General features: G+C 44.2%; 1 protein-coding gene across 1 annotated transcript; it reads left to right on the top strand.

Annotated features, from left to right (window-relative positions):
- Positions 1–1,253: 1,253 nt before the first annotated feature.
- MYOCOS (myocilin opposite strand) lies at positions 1,254–22,281 on the top strand. The gene is made up of 4 exons (XM_033428221.2): positions 1,254–7,809; positions 9,611–9,704; positions 18,451–18,587; positions 21,883–22,281. The coding sequence occupies exons 3-4, from the start codon at positions 18,493–18,495 to the stop codon at positions 22,040–22,042; spliced, it is 255 nt and encodes an 84-aa protein (XP_033284112.1). The 5' UTR covers positions 1,254–7,809; positions 9,611–9,704; positions 18,451–18,492; the 3' UTR covers positions 22,043–22,281.
- Positions 22,282–27,180: the final 4,899 nt, after the last annotated feature.

Here is a 27,180-nt window from a genome sequence, read left to right as displayed (position 1 = left end):
GTCTTGGAGCTTCTTATCCATTCCTAAAATCTGAAGCAAGAAGGCTTGTCACATACCAAAAAGAGTGATCAAGACTACATTATGCTCTAGGAAAAAAGTCATCATCCCAAGACTTGATTTCTAACTTTCAAAAACTCTAAAGCTTATTCAATCAAAGTAAAGATTGTTTCAGAGGATAATGTTTATGGCTCCTGTTCTCAAGGTAGCCATACTCCTGTTGAAAGCAGTCTGCCAAGGAGGAGGAGAAGAGAAGTCTTTCTTGATGATGCAAAGTGCTGAATGTAGAAAATAGAATCGCCATGCTTCTGGCTGGAAATGGAAGGACCCAAAATAGATCTCAGTACTTATATTTGTATTTTTCTTATTTTTGCTAGCACATTCATAGCCATTATCACCCACACAAGCAGACAGTAAGGGAGTTTGTTTTATCATTCACTCAATTTGTGAAGTGAAGTACTGAGGGATTTCAATTGCCTAAAATCCTGTATCCAGAACGTGTGGCTTCCAGATCCAGCTTTAGGAAAACTAGTAAATTCAGTTACTAATAACCTGTGTGCCTTTTTTACTCATAGATGCTGTGATTCTTAAACATTGAAAGTATGCAAGTACTAATAAACCCTACCTTGATGTCCAAGCTTTCCAGTCTCAGGTTTTTCTCTAAATGTGCTCTAATTTGGTATGATGGAGAAGGCTGGGAACACAAGCCTCTACCAAAATGCTGTAGTCACTACTTCACATATGTGCCTTCTCACTCACTTCCATTACCACTCTTTCATATTCTCATCCTTAAGTTCAGTCCTCCTAAATTTTAGGACTTTTAGGACTTACAGAGTGACCAACCAGCTGTATAGTGTGCACCGTCTTCACTTACAAGCCACCAAGTATGTGCTGTTCAGTTGGTTGTGTTACTTTGAAACCATTAATACCTTAGGCCCTTTATTAGCTAGGATCTACAGTGGAAAAAATGACAATGAAAGTATAGCCAATGAAAGAAAGATATTTGTATAAGTTCTTCTCCACAGTTTGGTCATATAAATCTTATCTCTGGCTTGAGGTCTTTCAGGTTGCCATCACTGATACCTGACCTCTATTTCCTGGGTCCCTCAAGCTGTCTTCTTCCAGTCAATCTCTCCCTTCCCCTGCCATATATCCATACTGCTTAACTTCTAAGTATGATTAAAACCTTCTAAAAGTATTTAGGTAATACTAATCTGGTCTTGTTTCTCACCATTTCTTGATACACTAGGTAGTAAGTAGTAGAATTATATGTAAATTTTGGTCTTACTGGTTTCTGAGCAAAAAAAGCGAAGTCAACAATTTGTTCATCTGAGATGAAAAGGGAGCCCCTAAATGAGTTAATATTCAGTGGAGAATTAGAGTGCGGAAATTTCATTAATCAGGCCTGAGGTTCCAGATGAATAAGTCTTAGGTTCAGGTTCAAGGATGATGTAGAGGGACAGAAAAAGGATGGACAGATGTATCTTGGCCCGCTGGAGTTAGATTTGGAAGTGTTCAATTTCAGTTAATTTCACACTGTTAGGTGTGGAATGATACGTGGTTTACTGACTTAGGGTTGTGGTTTTCAAATTGGAAGTACACATACTGTTCAACTGAAGCAGTTTTACTTTAAAATTTTGGCCAAGGGATTCATCTGCTACAAAACACAAGCATTAACATGAATAAGGTTAATTGATTCCAGAGAGGAGCTGCCCTCTCAAACTCTTCAATATGAGAAGCCAAAAAGACGATTGTAACAAGAGTAAAGCCACACTTCCCACAGAAGCTGGTAGTGATACCCATTGGGGGGATTGATTGGGTCTTGAATTTCTATAACCTGGGAATAGAAATGGATGTTATAAAGTTCCCTCTTAAACAGCTCAGTTACCAGAATTTTATATCCAGCTTAAAGCCTCATGGGGGAAAAACAATTCTCATAGATATTACCACCCTTTTTTCCTCGGCAGCCCAGAATCAGGGCATAGTTCAGGTGCTTGAGTTTTGTTTTAACCCTCCTGGCCAAGTAGGCCTCCCACATAAAGCAATCCTATTCCTAACCATAGGGACAGGCACACGGGCACTCCTGTTTATTCCAGAAACATTTGTGCAGCACCTAACACATGGGAAGCATCATCCTTGCTAGGTCCTAAGTGTTTAAAGCCAAAGGCATGATTCCACCCTCCAAGAAGCTCACAGTTTAAGAGACAGTGTGACCAAACAGTAGTGGTACTTCCCTGGTGGTTTAGGTTACTGAAGGGACAGGACCTAGCCACCAGTGCCAGACCATGCTCATACTCCTTCTAAAGTTCCCATCCACATCCATAGTACAAAGGCTTCTCCCAAGTACATTCTGACCAGAGAACACAGGGAAAAGTGGTAACACAAAGAGTAACACTCTCCGGCCACACGTGTCCAAAACTAGCTTCTTCCTTAGTCCTCCTGCTATGTCTGCATAAAAGTAGGAAACAGAAAATGCCAATGTGCCAGGGACTGTCCTAATAACCATGTATCAACTGATGCCTCCCAATACCCTTAAAAGGTATTTTTATTCTCATTTATACTTGAGGAGAATGAGGCATAGATAACTTGCCCAAGGATATTCAGTAAGTGTAGGAGCCAGGATTTGGTCCAGGAAGTCTCTGATTCTCAAAGCACAAGCTCTTAACTACTGAGCTGAACTGCTGTGAAAGCACTGGACTTGAAGTTACTAAGAAAATCACAACTCTTATGTCTGTTTCTCCAGCTCTAAAACAGAAATGATTCAGTCTTCCTCACAGGTTTTGATTAAATGAAATAAAATATATATACATACACACACATATATCCACACACACTATGCCTGGTGTTTGGCAGGTTGCAATAAAGTGATTCATGCCTTGCTAAATCCACATAGCTTAATCTAAACTAGTATCTATGCTCTTCAGAAAACTGGAATTTCTAGCCCTTCCACTATGTGAGCATAAAATAAGTCTGCATCTCAGAAGAGGACACTTACCTGACCACGCTGGTACCCTGACCTCAGCCTCCAGAACTAGATAAGTTATAGAAGAGCTGCCAAGATGGCAGAGTAGAAGGACCCTAAGTTCACCTCCTCTCACGAGCAGACCAAAATCACAACAGTCTGCAGGACGACCATCACTGAAAAAGACTAAAACCTTCCAGAAAAGATCTTCTACAACTAAAGACATAAAGAAGGAACCACAAGGAGACCAGTAGGAGGGGCAGACTGACAATACAATCAAATCCATACCCCCGAGGTGGGTGACCCACAAACTGGAGAATTACATTACAGAGGTTCTCTCATAGGAGGGAGAGCTCTGAGCCCCACATCAGGCTCCCCAGCCCAGGAGTCTGCCACTGGGAAAAGGAGCCTCCAGAGTATCTGGATTTGAAGGCCAGCAGGGCTTGATTGCAGGAGCTCCATAGGATTGTGGGAAATACAGACTTCACTCTTAAAGGGTGCACATAAATTCTCACGTGCACTGGGACCAAGGGCAAAAGCAATAATTCAATAGGAGCCTGGGTTGGACCTGCCTGCTGGTCTTGGAGGGTCTCTTGGGGAGGTGGGGGGCAGCTGTGGCTCACCCTGGGGACATAGACACTGGTGGCAGACATATCAGGGAGGATTCATCCGTGTGAGCTCTCCTGGAGGCTGTCGTTTTGGAACCAAGACCTGGCCCCACCCAACAACCTGTAGGCTTCAGTGTTGGGATGCCTCAGGCCAAACAACCATCAGGGCAGGAACACGGCCCCACCCGTCAGCAGACAGGCTGCCTAAAGTCTTCGTGAGCACAGCCACCTCTACACACGTCCTTAGACATGGCTCTGCCCACCATCTCTAGAAGACCAAGACCCAACACCATCCACCAAGGGGCAGATAGAGGCCCCTCCCACCAGGAAGCCTGCACAAGCCTCTAGACCAGCCCCACCCACCGGGGGACAAAGAGAAGCAAGAAAACTACAGTTCTGCGGCCTGCAGACAGAGTCGGCAAACGCAGGCCAGACCCTACCCTGGGACCAGCTGGCCCTTGGCCCTTGGGTGATAATAAGGGAGTGCACTGCTGGGACACATAGGATGTCCCCTACAGAGGGCCACTTCTCCAAGGTCGAGAAATGTAACTAACCTACCACATACATAAAAATACGAATAGCAATTTAGACAAAATGAAGTGACAGCAGAATATGTTTCAGATGAAGGAACAAGATAAACCCTAGAAGAAGAACTAAGTGATGTGGAGGTAGGTAATCCACCTGAGAAAGAGTTAAGAGTAATGATCGTTAAGATGATCAAATAACTCAGGAGAAGAATGGATGCACAGAGCGAGAAATAAAAGTTTTTAACAAAGAATTAGAAAATATAAAGAACAAAAAAACAATTGGAGAATACAATAACTGAAATGAAAAATACACTGTAATGAATCAATAGTAGACTAAATGAAGCATATGAACTGATCAGAGCTGGAAGACAGAGTAGTGGGAATCACTGCCACTGAACAGAATAAAGAAAAAAGAATGAAAAGAAATAAGGACAGTTTAAGAGACTGCTGGGACAACACCAAATGCACTAATATTCACATTGTAGGGGTCCCAGAAGGAGAAGAGAGAGAGAAAGAGCCTGAGAAAATACTCGAAGAGATAAGAGTTGAAAACTTCCCTAATATGGGAAAGGAAACACTCACCCAAGTCCAGAGAGTGCAGAGAGTCCCATACTGGATTAACCCACATTAGAACACACCAAGACACATTGTAATCAAAATGACAAAAATTAAAGAGAGAATATTAAAAGCAACAAGGGAAAAGAAATAACATACATGGGAATTCTCATAAGGTTATCATCTGATTTTTCAGCAGAAACTCTACAGGCCAGAAGGGAGTGGCATGATATACTTAAAGTGATAAAAGAGAAAAACCTATGACCAGAATACTCTACCCAGAAAGGCTGTCGTTCACATTTGATGGAGAAGTCAAAAGCTCTACAGACAAGCAAAAGCTAAGAGAATTCAGCACCACCAAACCAGCTTTACAACAAATGCTAAAGGAATTTGTCTAGGTGGGAAAAAAAAAAGGCCACAATTGGACACAAGAAAATTACAAAAAGGAAAAGCTCACTAGTAAAGGCAAACACAGTAAAGGTAGGAAGGAAATCATCCACACACAAAGCTAGCAGGGAGGTTAAAAGACAAAAGTAGTAAAAATCACTTGTATCCACAGTAAGCAATTAAGGGATACACAGAACAATTAGATGGAAAATATACCAAAAACAGTAATCATGAGGAGATGGGAGTATAAATGCAGGGTATCTAAAACGGAGTTGAAATTAAGAGATCAGCAACTTAAAACAAGTGCATATATATATAGACTGCTATATAAGAACCTCATGGTAAAAGCAAAACAAAAATCTATAATAGATATACACACAAAAAAAGAAAAAGGAATCCAAACATAACGCTAAAGATAGTCATCAAATCACAAGAGAAGAGAACAAAAGAAGAAAGGAGGAAGAAAACACCTATAAAAACAAATCCAAAAGGAGACATCACAACCAACACCACAGAAATACAAAGGATCTTACGAGACTACTACAAGCAAATATATGCCAATAAAATGGACAACCTAGAAGAAATGGACAAATTTGTAGAAAGGTACAGTCTCCCAAGACTGAACCATGAAGAGACAGAAAATATGTTCAGACCAATTACAAGTACTGAAGTTGAATCAGTAATTTAAAAGCTTGCAACAAGCAAAAGTCCAGGACCAGATGGCTTCATAGGTGAATTCCACCAAACATTTAGAGAAGAGTTAACACCTATCCTTCTGAAACTATTCCCAAAAATTGCAGAGGAAAAAAAAAATGCAGAGGAAAAAATTGCCTCTTATAGGAAAACATAGGAAGAACACTCTTGGACATAAATCACAGCAAGATCTTTTTTGACCCACCTACTAGAGTAATGGAAATAAAACCAAAAATAAACAAATGGGGCCTAATGAAACTTAAAAGCTTTTGCACAGCAAAGGAAACCATAAACAAGACGAAAAGACAACCCTCAGAATAGGAGAAAATATTTGCAAATTAATCAATGGACAAAGGATTAATCTCCAAAATATACAAAGAGCTCATGCAGCTCAATATCAAAAAAACAAACAACCCAATCAAAAAATGGGCAGAAGATCTAAATAGACATTTCTCCAAAGAAGACATACAGATGGATAAGAGGCACATGAAAAGATGCTCAACAGCACTAATTATTACAGAAATGTAAATCAAAACTACAGTGAGGTATCACCTCACACTGGTCAGAATGGCCATCATTAAAAAATCTACACGCAGTAAATGCTGGAGAGGGTGTGGAGAAAATGGGACACTCTTGCACTGTTGCTGGGAATGCAAATTGATACAGCCACTATGGAGAACAGTATGGAAGTTCCTTTAAAAAAACAAAATATAGAATTACCATATGACCCAGCAATCCCACTACTGGGCATATACCCAGAGAAAACCATAATTCAAAAATACACAGGCACCCCAATGTTCATTGCAGTACAATTTACAATAGCCAGGTCATGGAAGCAACCTAAATGTCCTTTGACAGACGAATGGATAAAGAAGATGTGGTACATATATACACTGGAATATTAGCCATAAAGAGGAACAAAATTGGGTCATTTGTAGAGACGTGGATGGACATAGAGACTGTCATGCAGAGTGAAGTAAGTCAGAAAGAGAAAAATATTCTATATTAATGCCCATTTGTGGAATCTAGAAAAATGGTACAGATGAACTGGTTTGCAAGGCAGAAATAGAGACACGGATGTAGAGAACAAACGTATGGACACCAAGGGGAGAAAGGGGGAGTGGGATGAATTGTGAGATTGGGACTAATATATATACACTAATATGTATAGAATAGATAACTAATGAGAACCTGCCATATAGCACAGGGAACTCCACTTTGCTCTACAGAAGAAACTAACACAACATTGTAAAACAACTATACCCCAATTAAAAAAAAAAAAAAACAGGAATTTCAGGTTGTATTTCCCCCTTTACTCAAGAATTATTTCATACCATGCTTCCTTTAATAAATATTGAGGAGGGACTTCCCTGGTGGCGCAGTGGTTAAGAATCCACCTGCCAATGCAGGGGACACGGGTTTGAGCCCTGGTCTGGGAAGATGCCACATGCCACGCAGAAACTAAGCCCTTGTGCCACAACTACTGAGACTGCGCTCTGGAGCCCGCGAGCCACAACTACTGAGCCCGTGCACCACAACTATTGAAGCCCGTGTGCCTAGAGCCCGTGCTGTGCAACAGGAGAAGCCACCACAATGAGAAGCCCGTGCATCGCAATGAAGAGTAGCCTGCACTTGCCACAACTAGAGGAAGCCCGTGCACAGCAACAAAGACCCAACACAGACATAATTAATTAATTAATTTTAAAAAATTAAAATAAATATTGAGGAATTTTCTGAATAAATAAATAAATTCAATGGTGTCTGTGATAAGAGTGGGCAGTGGACCTAGTATATGGAAATTGTGGGTAATTATCAGAACATTTCAACTGTTTCCACTGGTACATTTTCTCTTTATATTTCTCTTTACATCTGCAAACTGCTGATTCATTCCTTTGCTATTTTCATGTTGGCATATTTCTCCCATGCATTCTTTGCAGGTATTATCTCCAAGATGGTGCCTCAATTGTGTCTTCAAAAGGCCATTCCATTGCACTGTCGGGGTGGCAGCTTCTAGTTGGTACAGTATGCAATAGGACAGTGGACTCTATGGTTATGCGTCCATTGCCACATCTCCTTTGAGGTAAGGTGGGCTCCTTTGTTCAAAGAGAGGTAGGAACCCTTGAGGGGAGAACACACATTCTGTAAGCTCTCTGATGGTGCCAGTTGAGGTCCTGCAGGCAGCGAAGGCAAACCCATATACAGAATGGGTCAGTTCCAGTCACCAAAGGGTTGGATGGTCTTCCAGGCATTTTTCCTTCCAAGCTCCTGACCAACAAGCCAAGTCTTCTCCCATTGCTATGAGTTTGCAGATATTCTTGGCTTGGGGCCCTTCTCTTTCCACACAGAGTAAATGGCCAGATGAATTGCCCAAAACTCTACTGGGACAATTTTCCCTTGTCCGTATCATTTAGGGCCACGACTAACAAGAGGTACGGCACAGCAGCCATCCAGTTTTGGCTTGCATCCACATATTACATTGACGGGACCAAACTTGAGTTTTCCCCTTCTTTCTAGGCTGACCATAAGGGACACTTCATGCAAACGTAGGGATGATCTGAGGGAGAAGTGCTGTGCAATATTAATGAAAGATATGGGGGTCTGGGCCACCTGCTTGTAGCATGGGCCCTACTTATGCCCAGTTCTAGATATATAGCTTATGATAGATTGCTGCTGGGCCTGCTCAACTTACGACCCTGAGGGCCTAACAGAGCTGCTCAAGATGAACAGTCCTGGCCATTTGGTCACTTCGCGTCCTGAGGTCAGGTGATCTGTTTCTCCCAGGAGCCTTGTATACATAAAACTCCATTGCAGATGGTCTTGCATTGTAATTTTCCTACTGTATCTTGCCACACACATCTTTTTCCCGTCATCAATACCTTTGATGGGGTCTTCTAGTCAGTTATCAACCAAGTGGCAAGTGAGTACACTTGCCTCACTGTACCTGCAGGGGCCTTTCCTGCTCTAGAACCTGCTCAAGTTTGGCAGACTTTCATGTCACTCAGTACTCCCAAGTATGGAATATGCTGCCTCAGAATCCAACAATTGTGCTTTTGTGAGAGGTGTAAGGTGCAATATTTTGTCCTTTAATTTGGAGGTGATGGAACGGCGTGACCCCAGATCTCTGGATCCCTAAAAACTTCACTGATGGGGTAGACCCACATCGACCTGCTCTAACAAATGTATTACTTGACTCAGCAGTGACAATTAGGGCTACAGCTGGATTGAGTTTGCAGTAATCTTCAGTCTGGTTTATTGTAGAGGCCAGAGGAGCGAATTAAATGGGGATATTATGGGAGGCAGTATCTCTGCACCCTTTAGATTTCTAAGGGTGGTACCCATCAGGGCGATAACCACCCAGCACAAGATATTTGATTTACTATATTGACTGGGAGGAGACAGTTTCAGAGACTTTCATTTAGCAACTTAGTATTTCCCACAACAACAGCTCCTACCTCAGGCCCAGGCACAATGGGAGAGGACTGCCGACTTCCAAGTACGTCTGTTCCAATCATAAAAAGCATATGGAAAGCATGTGGAAAGGACCACTGGGTAGGTCCTGGACCCAGTGGACTCACTGTGATTCAAACCTGGGCCAGGACTCTATCCCTGGACTCCATGTGTTCCCAACTCTAACAGAAGTTACTCTGTTGGCACTTTAAATATCAACGTCAACTTGAATCCTGTATCCAAAAATCTTCGAAATGTGTAGGTAACTCCCAGTGTATAGTTACTTGGGTAAATGGCCCTAGATCCCCATGAGGAATCATTATCATACACTCTCACCAGGGTATTGCAAGGACCTCCTCCTAGAACTTGATTTCTCTTTTATTTATTGATTTGTAAATAATTAATTAATTTCTTTTTTTGGCCACTCTGTGCAGCATGCATGATCAGGGATCGAACCCGTGCGCCCTGCATTGGGAAGATGGAGTCTGAACCACTGGACCAACGGGGAAATTCCTGATTTCTCTTTTAGTGAGTGTGGGTTATTAAGGTGGCTGCCCTCGGCCTCATCATCCAGCACTGATCTGATTGTAGAAACTGAGCAATACTTGCTGACTCTTCACCATTCCTGGGAAGGCTGTGTTCTATGAACCACTTCTATAGTTGTGTGGGGGCCAAACCACCCAGCTGCCACTCTGGTTTTGCTGCTGGTTATGATAACATTATCCACCTGTTCCTGATCTTTAACCACCCTGACCTCTCTTACTTTAGTATCTATTATGCTTGCTGCTATACGTGAGGCCAATTCCAGTCATAGCATCTCCCACTGTCAGCCCTTGCCTACAGAGGACAGCCACCCCTGGGCTTCCTAATGACACTGGAGCCCTTTTGTGCAATACATTCTTTGTTCCTTTGGTAAAGGGAATGTCCGCCATGTGCATCCCCAGAGCCTACTCAACTGAGTTTTCTGCCCTACACAGTATATCCAGTCTAGAATGCCCATTTCTCTGAGCCTTGTGTTACCTTCCACCATCCATCCTGGAATTTGTACTTCATTTGACATGGGCCATCTCTGACTGCCAGCTTCCAAGAGCCATCATAGCAGCCGGTGAGCACTGTCTCCCAGGGTCCTTGCTGGGGAGTTAAAACATGTATCGCAGGACAGGGCTCTCCTAAACCCCCCTTGATCCGGCAGTCACAGGATCCGGTCTCAGATGTAGATTAATACCAGGCCCAGCTGGTACAGGTTAGCCGAGTGCTGTAGCTGTTTCTTCCTATAGTCCCTTTGGTCCCTTAGCAGTTTCCTGGCAGGCTATGTGGTGACTTGACTCTAGGTATTGGTCTGGCAGCCAGAATGGAGATCCTGAAGGGTGTGTGTGTTACCCTACAACACAGAGGCCTCTGCAGCATCTTTAATCAAGAGGAGTGCTAGTCTCCAATAGGGAGGACTAAACCATCTCGGCAGACCCTGAGGATTTTCTTATAAATTTACTTATTTATTTGTTTTTGGCTGCGTTGGGTCTTCGTTGCTGCGTGCAGGCTTTCTCTAGTTGCGGCAAGAGCGGGCTACTCTTTGTTTCGGTGCCCGGACTTCTCATTGCAGTGGCTTCTCTTGTTACAGAGCACAGGCTCTAGGTGCTCGGACTTCAGTAGTTGCGGCATGTGGGCTCAGTAGTTGTGGCTCACGGGCTGTAGAGTGCAGGCTCAGTAGTTGTGGTGTGCACGGGCTTAGTTGCTCCGCAGCATGTGGGATCTTCCCAGACCAGGGCTCAAACCTGTGTCCTCTGCATCGGCAGGCGGACTCTCAACCACTGTGCGATCAGGGAAGCCCTCTGAGGATTTTCTTCATCCCAAGTCTCAGGATCCTGTTTTTTCCCAGCCCTGCTGGAACTGAGAAGTCAGCCTCCTCTGGAATGCTACTTTTTTTTTTTTTTTTTTGCAGTACACAGGCCTCTCACCGTTGTGGCCTCTCCCGTTGCAGAGCACAGGCTCTGGATGCGCAGGCTCAGCGGCCATGGCTCACGGGCCCAGCCGCTCCACGGCATGTGGGATCTTCCTGGACCAGGGCACGAACCCACGTCCCCGGCATCGGCAGGCGGACTCTCAACCACTGCACCACCAGGGAAGCCCATGGAATGCTACTTTTATAATTACGTCCTCAGCCTTATCCTCAATGTCTTCTGTCCTTTGGCTGCAGAAACTAAGCTGTTGCCTAAGAGGCCTCTGACTTTCTCACTTCACCTTCAACTGCTGATTAATGACCCCAATCTTTCATCATCTTTGTCAGAAAGAGGCATTGTCCTTATAATTGGTTCTTCCCCTGAGCCTCTGAAAAGCTTGAGATATTAAACCTTCCAGTTTATCCTCTTCCAACACAATCCCATCCCAATTCACCATCAGTGAAAAAAATTTTTTGGAATATAATTGCTTTACAATGTTGTTAGTTTCTGCTGTATAACAAAGTGAATCAGCTATATGTGTACCTATATCCCCATATTCCCTCCTTCTTGCACATCAATGAAAATTTTAACCACTGGCCATTACAGCTTGCCAGGGACTGCTAATGCTCCACATACCATCAGTGATAAGGTTCTCTTTGCCTGGTAACCCACAGCCAAAATCTCTTTTTAGAGTCGTCTTCCTTAGACCACTGCTGGCACCTGCTGTGCTAGACTGAGTTTCCTGGGAAACACACTGAAATGTAGATTTATGTGCGGGAAGCTCATTGGGGGAGTGCCCTCTGCATCAGTAGCCATGGGAGAGAGAAGCTGAATTGCGATGTATCGATAATTACAACAAAGGCCTCGGTTGATTCTATAGGCAGCTCCTGAGGTAGGATGGGTCTGGGCATTCATACCCCTACACTGGTCAGTCATTGGATGAGGGCTATCATTTGTCTCTAGGGGAGGGGCTGAGGCAACTGTCTTCAGCTGAAAGCAATGCCTGGAGAGGGACTCACCTGAAAGCCATCAGCCGCCAACACTCCTAGCATCTGGGGAAACGAGTGCCTCAGCCAGAAAGAGGATCTGGATGACGTGCCACAGCATCAGCTACGATGCGCTGGATGTTGTTTCAGGTGTTGAGATACAGCAGGGAGTATAGCAGGCAAAAACCTGTGTTTTTTTCTATATTTTAAATGGAGTACACGAGGAAGGCATCACTGTGCAGGCAAAATTGAACGAAGACTTGAAGGAACAGAGGAAACAAGGTATGTAGATATTTGGGGCCGCGTGTTGCAGGCAGAGGCAACAGCAAGTGCAAAGCCTGGCTTGAAGAGGGAGTGTCCCCGGGTGTTCAGGAACACGAGGAAGCCAGAGTGAGAAAAAGGGGGAGTAACAATTGTCGAGGTCAGAGAAATTGGGAGTGAGGGAAGAAGGCAAATTGTAATAAGCTCTGAAGGCCATTGCAAGGGTTTTTGGCTTTTACTCTGAGTAAAAATGGAAAGCCATTGGAGGGTTTGGAGCAGAGGAGGAACATGACATATTTTTAAAGGATTGCTCTGACTGTGTGTTGAAGGAGGGGCAAGGATGAAAACAGGCAGGCCAGTTAGGAGGCTTTTGCAATTATCCATGCCAAGGATAATGATGAGTTGCGGACAAGGGCAGGTAACAGTGAGGGTGGTGAGAAGTGGCTGGATTCTGGATATAACTTGAAAAGTTGAGCTCAAAATCCATCTGTTGACGGACTGAATGTGAGTTTGAGAGAGAGGAGAGAGAAGACAAAGATGACTTCTAGATTTGAGGCTCAAGCAGCTGAATGGATGGGGTTGCCATTAACAGAAATGGGGAAGACAGCAGGTAGAGCAGGTTTGAAGGAGTTGATCAAGAGTTGATTCTTAGGCGTTTTGAGTTAAGTGTTTATTAGTAAAATGGAGATGTCAAGTGGACAGTTGATGTATCAGTCTGTGTGGTTCAGGAGAGAGATCTGGAGAGACAGACAGGATGTCATCATCCTAGAGATGGAATTTAATGATGTAACTAAATGAGATCAACAGAGAAATGAGAGTAGAGAAGAGATTCAAGGACCGAGCCTTCGATGCTCTAATGTTAAGAGTTTAGTAAGATGAAAGGAAACAAGCAAAGGAAACTAAGAAAGAGTAACCAGTGAGGTTGGGGCAGGAGACGTATGGTGTCCTGGAAGCCAATGAGGAAATGTTTCAAGGGGGAGGGAGTGATCTACTGTTTCAAACGCTACTGATGGCTGAGTGAGAGGAGCGTTGTTTTGGTAATTCACCACTGGCGTGGATTTGATAGAGGATGGAAGGAAAGCAATTGGAGACAATGAATACAGACAACTCTTCTTCAAGAAATTTTTGTTGACTTGTTTTGCGGTGGGGAAAACTGGATTCAAGACAGAGTTTTAAGATGGGAGAAATAATGTTTGAACACTGATGGGAAAGATCCAGTAGAGAGGGGACATTTGATATTCAAGAGGAGAGGCTTACTGGAGTGAAGACCTGATGTGGATGAGAGAGGATGGGGTCAGGTGTCCGAGTGCAAGCATTGGTCTCTGAAAAGGCATTGATAGTAACGGGAGAAGAGGCAAACAATATGGCACAAAAGCTGGAAGGTGGGTAGATGGGTGGGGGGTGGGTACTTTTGGAAGTTCTCTTGATTGTCTCTGTTTTCCTCAGCTGAAAATGAGAATTAGGAAGAAGGGTTGGAGGTTTGGGAAGAGATGAGAAGGTTTCTAGCCCTGATATAAGTACCCAGTTGAAGTTTGCCCTCATGAATTTCAAATGAGTAGTCATCAAGGTGTGTGTTGTAGCGTCAAGAGGTAGAGAGGTGAATGTAACTTAGGTTGGCACTCAGCCAAGCAAATGCAGACTAGAGAGGGGGTCAAGGGAGCTGAGTAGACTTGAGGGACTCACACACCTGTGTTAGTGCTAATTATCCTGTTACCTCAGCTAGGCATCTATGCCTATAAAAATTATACCCGGCTTATACATCTTGCAGAGATTGAGACTAACTGAATCCCGTTCAGGGTAGAGTGCTAGAGCCATAAATTTTTGTAGCTGTAGGGATGGCAAGATAATATAGTCCCTAGAGGTGTCTCCACTTTGGCTTTCCCAGTTCAAGTCTTCCTGGGAGGCACAGCAGGGTGACCCATCCTGTTCTTCCAGGAGGATTCCTGTCCCTCTTTTGCCTGCATATCCTCCCAACAATCCCTATCCCTTGGTCTTTGTTCCACATAGCTGAGAGAGCCTAAGAGAGAAGTTTCAGTTCCCCTATTGTAAAATTAGTAATATTGGTAGTTGTATAGTTTTCTATTGTTTTTTAGAGAATACATGTTTTCATTTTATTCTATTTTGTGAGTGGAAAACCGCAGTCATTAAATATGTGAACTTTGGTGTCAGGTAGACCATGTTTTGAAGCCCAGCTTTTTTTTTTTTAACATCTTTATTGGAGTGTAATTGCTTTACAATGTTGTGTTAGTTTCTGCTGTATAACAAAGTGAATCAGCTATATGCATACATATATCCCCATATCCCCTCCCTCTTGCGTCTCCCTCCCACCCTCCCTATCCCACCCCTCCAGGCGGTCACAAAGCACTGAGCTAATCTCCCTGTGTTATGCGGCTGCTTCCCAGTAGCTATCTATTTTACATTTGGTAGTGTATATATGTCAGTGCTACTCTCTCACGTAGTCCCAGCTCACCCTGCCCCCTCCCCGTGTCCTCAAGTCCATTCTCTACGTCTGCGTCTTTATTCTGGTCCTGCCCCTCATGAACCCCAGCTTTAACACATGTTATCTCACAAGTAGCAGTTAATTTCTAATGTGATTTCATTATAGTTAATGGATAGAAATACCGACTCTCTTACCACCAAACTACTCTATTACCAGGGCTTCTTCTTACACATCTGAAGTGTCAACTTTATGTTTGGATGTCAGGGTTCAGAAACATGTTTTAGATTTGTATGGAATATCATAAAGGATGGCTAGCATGGAGGTAGGGGTTTGTCCAGGTTTGTATCGCTGTTAATCATTCAGGTATATCTGACGACAGCAAACTTCCCAAGGGTTCCTACTTAAGAGCTCAGACTTCGTTCTCCAAAGTCATTGGGCCAAAAGAACACCAGACAAACACAAAACAAACCAATAATTGTTTCCGACATATTCAAACACAATAGAGAAATTTGATTATGTTAGACTTTGGTAATCACATGGCTAAAGGAGACAGATGGGAACAGAATGCTATTGCAGTTTCTGATTTAATTTAAGTAATTGTTGGGTTCCCACTAGGAACTCAACACTGTGCCAAGCCTGGGTTAGGAGGGAGGGAAAAAATAGGGCTCCTGGGCTTCCCTGGTGGTGCAGTAGTTAAGAATCTGCCTGCCAATTCAGGGGACACGGGTTCAAGCCCTGGTCCGAGAAGATCCACATGACGCGTAACAACTAACCCCATGCACCACAGCTACTGAGCCTGCGCTCTAGAGCCTGCGAGCCACAACTGCTGAGCCCGTGTGCCTAGAGCCCGTGCTCTGCAACAAGACAAGCCACCCCAGTGAGAAGCTTGTGCACCGCAACAAAGAGTAGCCCCCGCTCACCACAACTAGAGAAAGCCTGCACGCAGCAATGAAGACCCAACACAGCCAAAAATAAAAAAATTAAAAAAAAAATAGGGCTCCTACTTTCAAAAAGTATATAATTGAGTTTGTGAGGAAAAGGCTTACATTCATGTTATTACATCAAGGGCAGTATACACACATATTCATATTCATCCTGGGCTAAATGTATATATATGTATATATATATGTGTGTGTGTGTATGTGTATACAAACACGAATTTAAACATTTTAAAAGCCCAAAAAGGTTAAATTAGGGATTTTTGCAAATATTTTCTCAATCCTCACAACTGCCCTTGTAGAGATTATTACTTCTTTTTGTAATTGAAGTATAATTGATTTACAATGTTGTGTTAATTTCTGCTGTACAGCAAAGTGATTCAATTATATATATATATATATACATTCTTTAAAAATTCTTTTCCATTATAGTTTATCACAGGATATTGAATATAGTTCCCTGTGCTATACAGTAGGACCCTGTTTTTTATCCATTCTGTATATAATGGTTTGCATCTGCTAATCCCAAACTCCCACTCCATCCCTCCCCCACTCCCCCTTCACTGACAACCACAAGTTTGTTCTCTGTCTGTGAGTCTGTTTCTGTTTCATAGATAGGTTCATTTGTGTCATATTTTAGATTCCACATGTAAGCGATATCATATGGTATTTGTCTTTTTCGTTCTGACTTAGTATGATAATCTCTAAGTCCATGCATGTTGCTGCAAATGGCATTATTTCATTCTTTTCTATGGCTGAGTAGTATTCCATTGTGTGTGTGTGTGTGTGTGTGTGTGTGTGTGTGTATACACCACATCTTCTTTACCCATTCATCTGTCAATGGACATTTAGTTTGTTTTCATATCTTGGCTATTGTGAATAGTGCTGCTATGAGTATTACTCCTCTTTTACGGGTAGGAAAACCGAGGCTTATAGAAGTTAAATTACTTGCCCAAGATCATGCAGCTCAAAAGTGAGAGTCATGAAATCAGTCAATACCTTTTATTTCAAAGTCAAAGCACCTGCCGCCTCAGCAGAAGTGCTGAGTCATCAGGAAGGAGTGGGATCAATTATTATGATGGTGCTGGGAGGACGGCTGTACATGAATTAGCTTTTTAAATGTAGTCAGTAGTAACAGGTCATGCTTTCCAGCCTCTTTCTGTGCTTCCTCGTTGCTCATGTCGCCCAAGGCTCTTGCCCTGCTTTGCGCTCAAGACCCATCTCCCCCGCTGCAACATCTTTGGAGATTTCTCATCAAGGTCAATTCTGCAGGGAAAATCTGTGTCAGCTGCTAACTTATTTATTTATTTAGTTGCACTGGGTCTTAGTTGCAACAGGTGGACTCCTTAGTTGCAGCTCGCGGTCTCCTTAGCTCCAGCATGTGAACTCTTAGTTGCGGCACGCATGTGTGATCTAGTTCCCTGACCAGGGATCGAACCCAGGCCCCCTGCATTGGGAGCTCAGAGTCTTAACCACTGTACCACCAGGAAAGTCCCAGCTGCTACCTTTGAAGGGCAAAAATCAATCAATTAACTCAAGCTCTTGAGAGAGATTGACTACAGGAGGATTTAAAAAGTCTGGGAGGCAGTTGGCGGCAGTAGTGGTGGTTTTAGACTTTTCCTTCTCTGAGACGGTGGAGTAACTGACATGTGGGAACAGAGACTGCACAGAATGAGGGCATTTCTTCAAAGACCGTGAGCTGAGGTGTGGAAAGGGTCATATCCTGAGCTGATCTGGAATCAAAAGGTGAGTCATTTGGGCTTCCTCCTAAGAACAAACCTTTCCAGCCAGCAGACCAGGCTGGCGAGCTCAGGCCATTGCAACTCACGTTCTGAGAATGGCCATGTCACCCCGTAAGTGTGACCAGGTATCCAGGAATGAAGACTCATCCCTTACTCCTTTGGAAATGGCTTGGCACCGAGGCAGAACTGGAGAGTCACTTGACTCTGTACTGGAGTCTTTGAAGCCAGGCAGACATAGGTTGAGATTCTAGGTCTATTCCCCCTGGGGAAGCTACCTAATTTCTCTGCTGCTCCGTTTCCCCATTGGCTCAATGGGGATCATAATAACTTATCTTGCAGAGTTACTGTGGTTACCAAACAGAATACTGTAAAAGGATATCCCACATCCGACACTAAAGAAGTCCCACTGCTGTTATTTTTCTTCTCAATATCAAGCCTCCAGTATCTCTGCCAGGTGCATATCTGAATAAGTAGCCTTGTCAATCCTATGTCCCTTTCCTGTTCTTTAGAAGGCAAGTGCTCCAGGAAGAGGACGGCTCTGCATGTGTCAGTGATGCCAAACAGCCCTGTGAGAGAAGGGCTCCATGGAAGTGGCACTCGTTAGAGGGGAAGCAGCACCCACAGGGCCCAGCTGTGCAACCTGGGGAGAAACGGTTCATCTCTCTGGGCCTCCGTTTCCTCAGCTGTTCCCTGGGGGAAACAATCGCTGCCCTTGGTTTCCATAGCACGAGATTGGGTTAATAATACCTGTTCTATCTAAGGTGGGGAGGACCTTGCTCTTCCCCCACAGCAGGTATTTGAATGAGAAAATGCCTCATGACAGGGGTGGGACTGGGGAATGGGGGGAGGGGGGTGGGCTGTAGGGAGGACCCACTGAGAACATGGCAGTGAAAGTCCTCTGCAAACCGTGCCATGTTGGACCCAGGCAGAGCAGTCCCAGCCCCTGAAGCATGTTTGCTGGTGCTTTTAGATTCACAGGTGCTGTGAATATAAATCCTCTGAGTGCAAGGCCATGGCAGAGAAACGCTCCATGGGCAACCGCATTAACCTCCCCTACAGAGACCTGGCCTCCGAGGTGACCAAGCGCCGAATCACCATGACCATGAGGTATTTCCGGGGTCTCTGGTGGGGGTTAGGATGGAACATAAATGCTGATCCTCACCAAGTGCCGTAAAATGCCTCCAGATGCTGGTTTATGTAAATGTATTCATCCACTGCAGCAAGGCAGATTTTTTTTTTTTACATCTTTATTGGAGTATAATTGCTTTACAATGGTGTGTTAGTTTCTGCTTTACAACAAAGTGAATCAGTTATACATATGTTCCCATATCTCTTCCCTCTTGCGTCTCCCTCCCTCCCACCCTCCCCACCCCACCCCTCCAGGTGGTTACAAAGCACCGAGCTGATCTCCCTGTGCTATGCGGCTGCTTCCCACTAGCTATCTATTTTACGTTTGGTAGTGTATATATGTCCATCCCTCTCTCTCGCTTTGTCAGAGCTTACCCTTCCCGCTCCGCATATCCTCAAGTCCATTCTCTAGCAAGGCAGATTTTACAGATGAGAAAACACTTTGTCACCCACTGTGGGAAACAGACCCTTGTCACGTGATCCTCCAATAGGCAATGATAAGGGCGCTGGGATGAACTTCAGGTCAGTGGCTCTTGACTGGGGAGTGAGGATCACATTGATAATCAGCTGGAAGTTATGATGTACCCTCTCAGTGTAAAAATGCATGACTTTGCAAAGTTTGGGAACAGCATGGACTCCCCGAAGCTTGTCCTCATTCCCAGCTAGGCTGTAAGCTCCCTGCAAGGACTGCTTTTCTCCTTCATGACTCTGCACCTGGTGCCCAGGACTGTGCTAGCATGCCCTTAGAAAGGGGAGGCCTCGACAGCTTATCTGGCACAAAGGAGAGGGTTTGCCTGCCTTGGAGTAGTTAGCTGCCTGAGTTGCATGCTGGAGTTCTCAAACAAGTCCACTGCCTGACACCTTCCCCTGATTGTAGGCTCAGTGGATAAAATACAGGATGCCTAGTTAAATTTGAACTTTAGGTGAACAACAAAAAGGGGTTTTTTTGGCCTAAGTAAGTCTGTGTGATATTTGTGATATACTTACAGTAAAAAAAAAGTTGTTTATCTGAAATTCCAATTTAACTGGGCACCCTGTATTTTCCTTTGCTAAATCTGGCAAGCCTACGATGGCCACTGTGGGATGCTCTGCACTCTCTCTGGTCTGAGATCCCCAGATCCAGTCAGGTGCCCAAGACATCTCATATATAAAGGTATATAAAGAAAACATTAGGACTCCAATTTATATGAAAACTGAGCTCTATTGAAATTGATGTTCGGTTGGATGCTGCACCTTCCCTGTGTGTCAGGAGGTTGTGTGTAGATTGAGACTTTCCAGATGGGAGGACGGGAGCTGCAAAGCTGGAGGGAGGCCACCTTCACTGGACTGCTTCACTCACTCGCAGCAAATGCCAACATGTTACAGTTTGTCTGTGTGAGTTAAGTGGACTTATAAGTTATTGTGTCTAGTCTTTTTTTTTTTTTTTTTTTTTTTTTTTTTTTTGCGGTACACGGGCCTCTCACTGTTGCAGCCTCTCCCGTTGCGGAGCACAGGCTCCGGACACGCAGGCTCAGCGGCCATGGCTCACGGGCCCAGCCGCTCCGCGGCATGTGGGATCTTCCCAGACCGGGGCATGAACCCATATCCCCTGCATCGGCAGGCGGACTCTCAACCACTGCGCCACCAGGGAAGCCCTATTGTGTCTAGTCTTAATGAATGCAACCCTCAACGGAGAAAAGTGGCCTAACAAATTTCTGCCAAGAAACCTGGGTTGAAGTCATTCTAATAATGCAGATATGAGTAAACAACAATTGGCAGAGCTGACACTTTTGGTCTGAGTTCTGTGGGTATAGTATGAGCTTAAAAATAATGATTTTATGAAACCTGACAAGTTGGCTCAAAATAAAAATTACTGATTTGAAATAGGGACCTCTGTCCAGTTGGTTCACAGTGCTTCTTGACTTTAGAGTTTGTTGGGATGTAAGATATTAGTGAATTGATTTAAAAAATTATGTACAATTTCTTAGTTAACATAGGTATGGAGTTTTAAACCTTTACAGATGGGGCTGCATGGCAAATTTGACACCATTGGTTAGACTGTGGAGTGGGCATTGTCTCCAGGGTGCTGTGGTCACTATGTTCTAAAATCCACTCAGGAAGGAAGAGATCCCACAGTTCTGGGGCCTCCCCTGGCTTCCTTCCCGGTTAGCCCCTACCCATTCCCCCACATCCCCGCAGCAACATTAGGCATCAGCTCTCACTGGGAGATGCAGCAGTGAACTTGTGATCAGGAAATCTGAGTTTGGATTCCAGTTCCGTATTTTTTTTTTTTTGTGACCCATCTCCCTTTTTATTTTATTTTATTTATTTATCTATTTATGGCTGTGTTGGTCTTCGTTTCTGTGCGAGGGCTTTCTCCAGCTGTGGCAAGCGGGGGCCACTCTTCATCGCGGTGCGCGGGCCTCTCACTATCGCGGTCTCTCCTGCTGCGGAGCACAGGCTCCAGACGCGCAGGCTCAGTAGCTGTGGCTCACGGGCGTAGTCACTCCGCAGCATGCAGGATCCTCCCAGACCAGGGCTCGAACCCATGTCCCCGGCATTGGCAGGCAGACTGTCAACCACTGCGCCACCAGGGAAGCCCTCCAGTTCTGTATTTTACTGGCCATATGACCCGGGTAAATCGCCTTCTGTCTCAGCTTCCTCAGCTGAAAAACTTAACAGGGGTGAGCTGTCCTTGAGAATCTGAATGTAGTTAGTTTCTAGTTAATTTCCAAGTCCCTAGACCAGAGTAGGTGTTCATTCAGCGAACAGTTAATTCTGAATCTCTAATCACTTAACTGGCTAGTCCTATTCCCTTGAAGGCAGGGTTTGCCCAGACCTGAGTAGAATGGAGATGCCTGGTGCATTCTAGCAGATGGGAAGGAGAACCTGGCAGGCTGGAGGTGGGGACAGGGGGGCAGGGGGTGACTAGGCAGAAATGAGAGCTGAAGTGAGCCTAGGCTGAACTAGCCAGAGAATAGCTGGTATGCAAATAAAACATTGACAGAGAGAGCCTGCCCTGGACTGAAACTACAGAGAGCTGGCTGGTAGGGGTGGACCCCAGCTACACTGGTTCCATGGGACCAGTGGAGATGGTTAAATTGTCTCTGAGAAGAGCAGACACACAAAGTGTAAATAGAGTGTATCTTATCTTTGCCAGGTGATGGCTCTGTAAACGTGGGTAGGTGAGTCAAGATGTCCTCCAAAATGCTGTGTACTCTTTAGGTGCTGGGATCTGGGGGTTCTTTTTAAAAATCCCACCTTTAAATGACATTCAGTGTGCCTTTCTTCCCAGAGAAGAGAGATTTACCAAGAAAAGTGATGAAGCCGGGGAGATACCCTCAGATATGGATTTGGGACAAGCTCGTCCTCCTAGTGCAGCTGGCTCCGAAGTACCCCCAGCCCCACCTCCTTCTCCAACTGAAGACTCCAAAGTTTCCTTCTTAAGCACCTAAAACATCAATCATTTTGAACTAGACTTTGACAGAAAACTCCAAAAAACAGTTTCCGTGAAGTCACTGGGGTTGGCTTTGAAGACTCTCTTGGAAAATCTTTGTTCTTTCTTTCCTAGTTTTCTTCTCCTACAACCACTGTTGAGCATTGTTTATCCTTACTTATGCACTTAGAGTAATCTTTGGTTTCTCAAGCCAAGTCTCTGATGTCTCTGTTTGGTCTTTAATTTATGCCACACGGTAGAACACTTATGGTAGTCAGTTGTATTTGAATTAAAAAAAAAATTATCAGGCCTCAGTGTTTGTTACTAAACCTGGATGAGTGAAAATCTCAATTTAAAGATCTGAGCTCCAGAGAACCCTGAGGGGTTTGGGTTTTCAAACCTCAGCCTGGGACGTGACAGTTTTGTGGCCTTTTGTGGCATCTCCTGGGCTTGGACTAGGCTGCATTTCACATTGATGGACGAAATTTTCAAAGTTTGTTTCTTGGAGATTTTCAAGTGAATTTCAAACTCTAACAGAAGAAACTTAACTTCAACAGCAGCCAAGCGCAGAGTGGCTTAGTTAGGGAGGAGGGACCTTAGTTAGGTCTCATGCTCAAGACTCCCCAGAGCGCTTCTAAGGACCCACAGGACTCTTCTGAAGAGTCAGAAAGCATTAAAGAGGTGATCATTCAAATCCACTTCTGGGAAATGTCCTCAGCTGCTGTTGGGGAGGGGGAAATTTCCTCTATTCCTCTTGAGTTCTGGTGGTTGGACTAATAGTAAAATTGACAAGACAGATGAACAGGAGAAAAAGAAATAAATTTTAATTCATGTGCATGGAGGTCTCATGGAATTGGGACCAAAGAAGTGGCCAAAGCAGGCAGTTTTTATACTTTTTAGACAAGGAAACAATACATTTGTGAGGAATAGGTAGGACAAAGAAATTTAGGTTTTGGGGTGCTCAATTAATGAAGGATCTAAACAGTTTGGGCTTGGAGTAGTAAATAAAAGAAGTAACAAGATTTGTTTACACGGCGTTTCAGCCCGAATTCTCTCTCTGACCATAAGTGTGTCTGTTTATGTGAGAGATTTATTTCCTACTTTAAGGGTCAGACAGAAAGGAGGGTCAGAGTATTCCTCTTGCATTGGCCGTTTCTTAGGTAACGTATTTAAGGTAATCCATATGCCATTGAGGCACATTTTGGGGTGGCCTGCCCTGGCCCCCAACAGGGCCATCTTTTATTGCATTCACTTTTTCAGAGTTCTTGTGGGCATTCTCCCTCCAAGCCCACCCTTATGTGTGCTCAGATCCCCTCCCCACATAGCAGGCTGTGCTGTTGATGTGGAAGTCAGGTTCCTTCTTGTGGTCTGCTGCCGCAGCCGTGAAGCAGGGGGAGCAGGCCTGGAGCACCTGTCATCGCCAGCTGGGGGCTCAACACACACATGACCTCATCCTCAGTCAGATGAGAGAACAAGCCTGCACTGTCCAATAGGGTAGCCACTAGCCACAGGTGGCTACTTAAACATAAATTCATCAAAATTAAATATAACATTCAGTTCCTTGCACTAGCCACATTTCAAGTGCTCAATAGCTACATGTGGCTGGTGGCTACCATACTGGATGTTACAGATATAGAGCATGCTGTGGTTACAGAAAGTTCCATTACCGCTGGAACAGAGGTTAACTGACTAGTCTAGGGTCACACAGCCAGTTAAGCATAGAATCAAGGAGGGAAAATGGTGGGAAGGGGTACCCCTTGAGGTAGTTTTATTTCTGATTGTTTCTGGGCAAGTTCCAGGATATTTTTCTGTTTATTCATGTGTTCAAAATATTAAGTACCTACTGTGTGAGCTGGACACTGTTCTAGGGACATATTATTTTGGCTTTGTTAAATCTTGGTCATGAGTCTATTTATTTTTTAACATCTTTATTGGAGTATAATTGCTTTACAATGGTGTGTTAGTTTCTGCTTTATAACAAAGTGAATCAGTTATACATATACATATGTCCCCATATCTCTTCCCTCTTGCATCTCCCTCCCTCCCACCCTCCCTATCCCACCCCTCTATGTGGTCACAAAGCACCGAGCTGACCTCCCTGTGCTATGTGGCTGCTTCCCACCAGCTATCTATTTTACGTTTGGTAGTGTATATATGTCCATGCCACTCTCTCACTTTGTCACAGCTTACCCTTCCCCCTCCCCATATCCTCAAGTCCATTCTCTAGTAGGTCTGCATCTTTATTCCCATCTTGCCCCTAGGTTCTTCTGATCTTTTTTTTTTAGATTCCATATATATGTGTTAGCATACGGCATTTGTTTTTCTCTTTCTGACTTACTTCACTCTGTATGACAGTCTCTAGGTCCACCCACCTCACTACAAATAACTCAGTTTCGTTCCTTTTTTGGCTGAGTAATATTCCATTGTATATATGTGCCGCATCTTCTTTATCCACTCATCTTTTGATGGACACTTAGGCTGCTTCCATGTCCTGGCTATTGTAAATAGAGCTTCAATGAACATTGTGGTACATGACTCCTTTTGAATTACGGTTTTCTCAGGGTATATGCCCAGTAGTAGGATTGCTGTGTCATATGGTGGTTCTATTTGTAGTTTTTTAAGGAAACTCCATACTGTTCTCCATAGTGGCTGTATCACCTTACATTCCCACCAACAGTGCAAGTGGGTTTAGGGACATATTACTGAACAAAACAATCGCTGCCCCCGTGGAATTTACACTCCAGTGGGGGAAGACTGACAAAAGGTATATATAATTTAAAAACAACGAATTATATGTTAGGAGATGTTAAATGTAATGGAAAAGACATTTAAAAATAATAAGACAGGGTAAGAAAGATTAGAAGTGGCAGAGAAAGAAGCAGGTGAGTTGCAATTTTAAATAGGGTGGTCTGGGTAGGCCTCATTAGGAAGGTGATATTTGAGTAAAACCTTGAAGACAGTGATGGAGTTAGGTGTGTGGACATCAGAGCAGAGGGAAGAGCCAGTGCAAAGGCCTTAAGACAAAGGTGTATCCAGAGAAGGAGAAGGGGCCAGTGGGGCTTGGCTGGAGTAGAGTGAATCAGGGGCCATTAGTAGATGAAGTCACTGGTCGGGGCGGAAGGAGGTAGATCACGTGGGGCTGTGTAAGGACTGACTTTGAATGAGCTGGGAAGGCATGGAGGGTGTTCAGAAAAGGAGACGCATGCTCTGGCTGTTTGTGTGGAGGACAGTCTGTACGACGGGAGGAAACAGAATCATTTCAGAGGCTCCTGTAGTAATCCAGGAAAAAGACAATGATAATTTGGACAAGTAATAGTTGGGATGGTGAGAAAGGTGGTCAGATTCTAGATATATATATATTTGAAGATAGAACCAATAAAAGTTTCTGATGGTTTGGATGAGGGGTTGTGAGAGAGAAGAGTAAGGGATGACCCCAAGATTTTTGGTCTGAGCGACTGGAGGGATGGAGTTTCCATCAGCTTCAAGACGAGTAGATTTGGAGTGTCTGAGGGGGTGGGATGGGAAAACTCAGAAATTCCATTCTTGCTCACTTAATATGCCTAACAGACATTTAAATGGAGAAGTCAAGTGGGCAAATGAATGTATGAATCTGGGGTTCAGGAGCAGTCTGGGCTGGAGATATAAATTTGAGGCATTGTCCGCATAGAGATGGCATTTAAAGCCATGATGCTAGACGAGATCACCAGACGAATGAGTAGACAAACCCTCAAGTGAGCCCTGGGGTGCTACAACCTTAAGAGATTGGGGCTATGTGATGGTTCATGTTATGTGTCAACTTGGCTGAACCAAGGGGTGCCCAGATTAAACATTATTTCTAGATGCGTCTGTGAGGGCGTGTCTGGATGAGGTTAGCATTTGAACTGGTGGACTCAGTAAAGTAGATCACCCTTCGCAGTAAGGGTGGGCCTCATACAATTCATTTAGGGCCTGAAAAGAACAAAGAGGTGGAGGAAGGAGGAATTCACCCATTTTGCTCCCTGCTGGCCTGTTTGAACTGGGACATTGGTCTTCTACCCTGCTCTGAGATTTACACCATTGGCTCCCCTAGTTTTCAGGCCTTGGAACTTGGACCAGCTTTCCTGGGTCTCCAGCTTGCAGGTGGCAGACAGTGGGACTTTCCACAATTGCATGAGCCAATTCCTCATAATAAATCTCTTTTTATATCTGAATCTGTATTTATACTTATATATCTCCTATTGGTTCTATTTCTCTGGAAAACTCTGACTAACACAGACTAAAAGGAAGAACCAGCAGAACAGACAAATAAAAACCAAGAAGGAGAAATCCATAATGGAGGAGGAGTTTAATGTCCTGGAAGCTAAGTGAAGAGTTTCCTTCTCCCTTCTGTTCCTCCTTCCATCGCCCTCTTCTTCCATCCTGAAGCCAGAAGCAGTAGCTGGTGGAGGGAAAGAAAAGGAAACGTGGGCAGGGCTGTGCAAGCAGGGTTGGCCTTACCTATGTGTGTGCTGTGACCACTCATCTCATCACCCAAAAGTGTCTCGTCTTCCGCTTTTCATTCAACAACACCTGGCAGCTACATGTCCTTAGAAGGGTGAATGGCTTCATGCACTCTGACTTCTGGGTTTTCTAGGTTTTAAGAGTTTGCTACCAGTGGAGTAGAGTGGTAATACCCAGTTGTTTTGGGCTGAACTGTCTCCCCGCCACTTCATATGTTAAAGTCCTAACCCCCAGTACCTTAGAATGTGACTGTCTTTGGAGCTAGACCTTTAAAGAGGTATTTAAATTTAGGTAAAGAGGTAATTAAATTCCTTAGGTCTGCTCACCTGAGGTTATGGCTTATGAAATTCATACCTGTGACAGCAAATGAGAACCAAAATACAGCTAGGGGGAAAGAGGGTAAGTTGGAGAAAAGATGAAAAGATTGTTCGAGAAGGACCAAAATCACCAGGAGATGGGCGTAGGAAGGTATGGATTCCACTGTTTGCCTGCTGTCATCGTGGGTGACACCTCAAAACCAGGCATAATCCTCTCAGTTACACACACACACACACACACACACACACACCCCGAAATTTTAGCAGCCTGTAATCATACCTCCCAAGCCAAAGGAATTATCTGATGGTTGGAATCTGTACTCTCCTCTCCAGCAAAGTATCCCACAAAGTTCAAGGAGAA

This window comes from Orcinus orca, chromosome 1 (assembly GCF_937001465.1).
Source record: "Orcinus orca chromosome 1, mOrcOrc1.1, whole genome shotgun sequence".
NCBI lineage: Eukaryota > Metazoa > Chordata > Mammalia > Artiodactyla > Delphinidae > Orcinus > Orcinus orca.
This window is presented reverse-complemented; position numbering and strand designations above follow the sequence as displayed.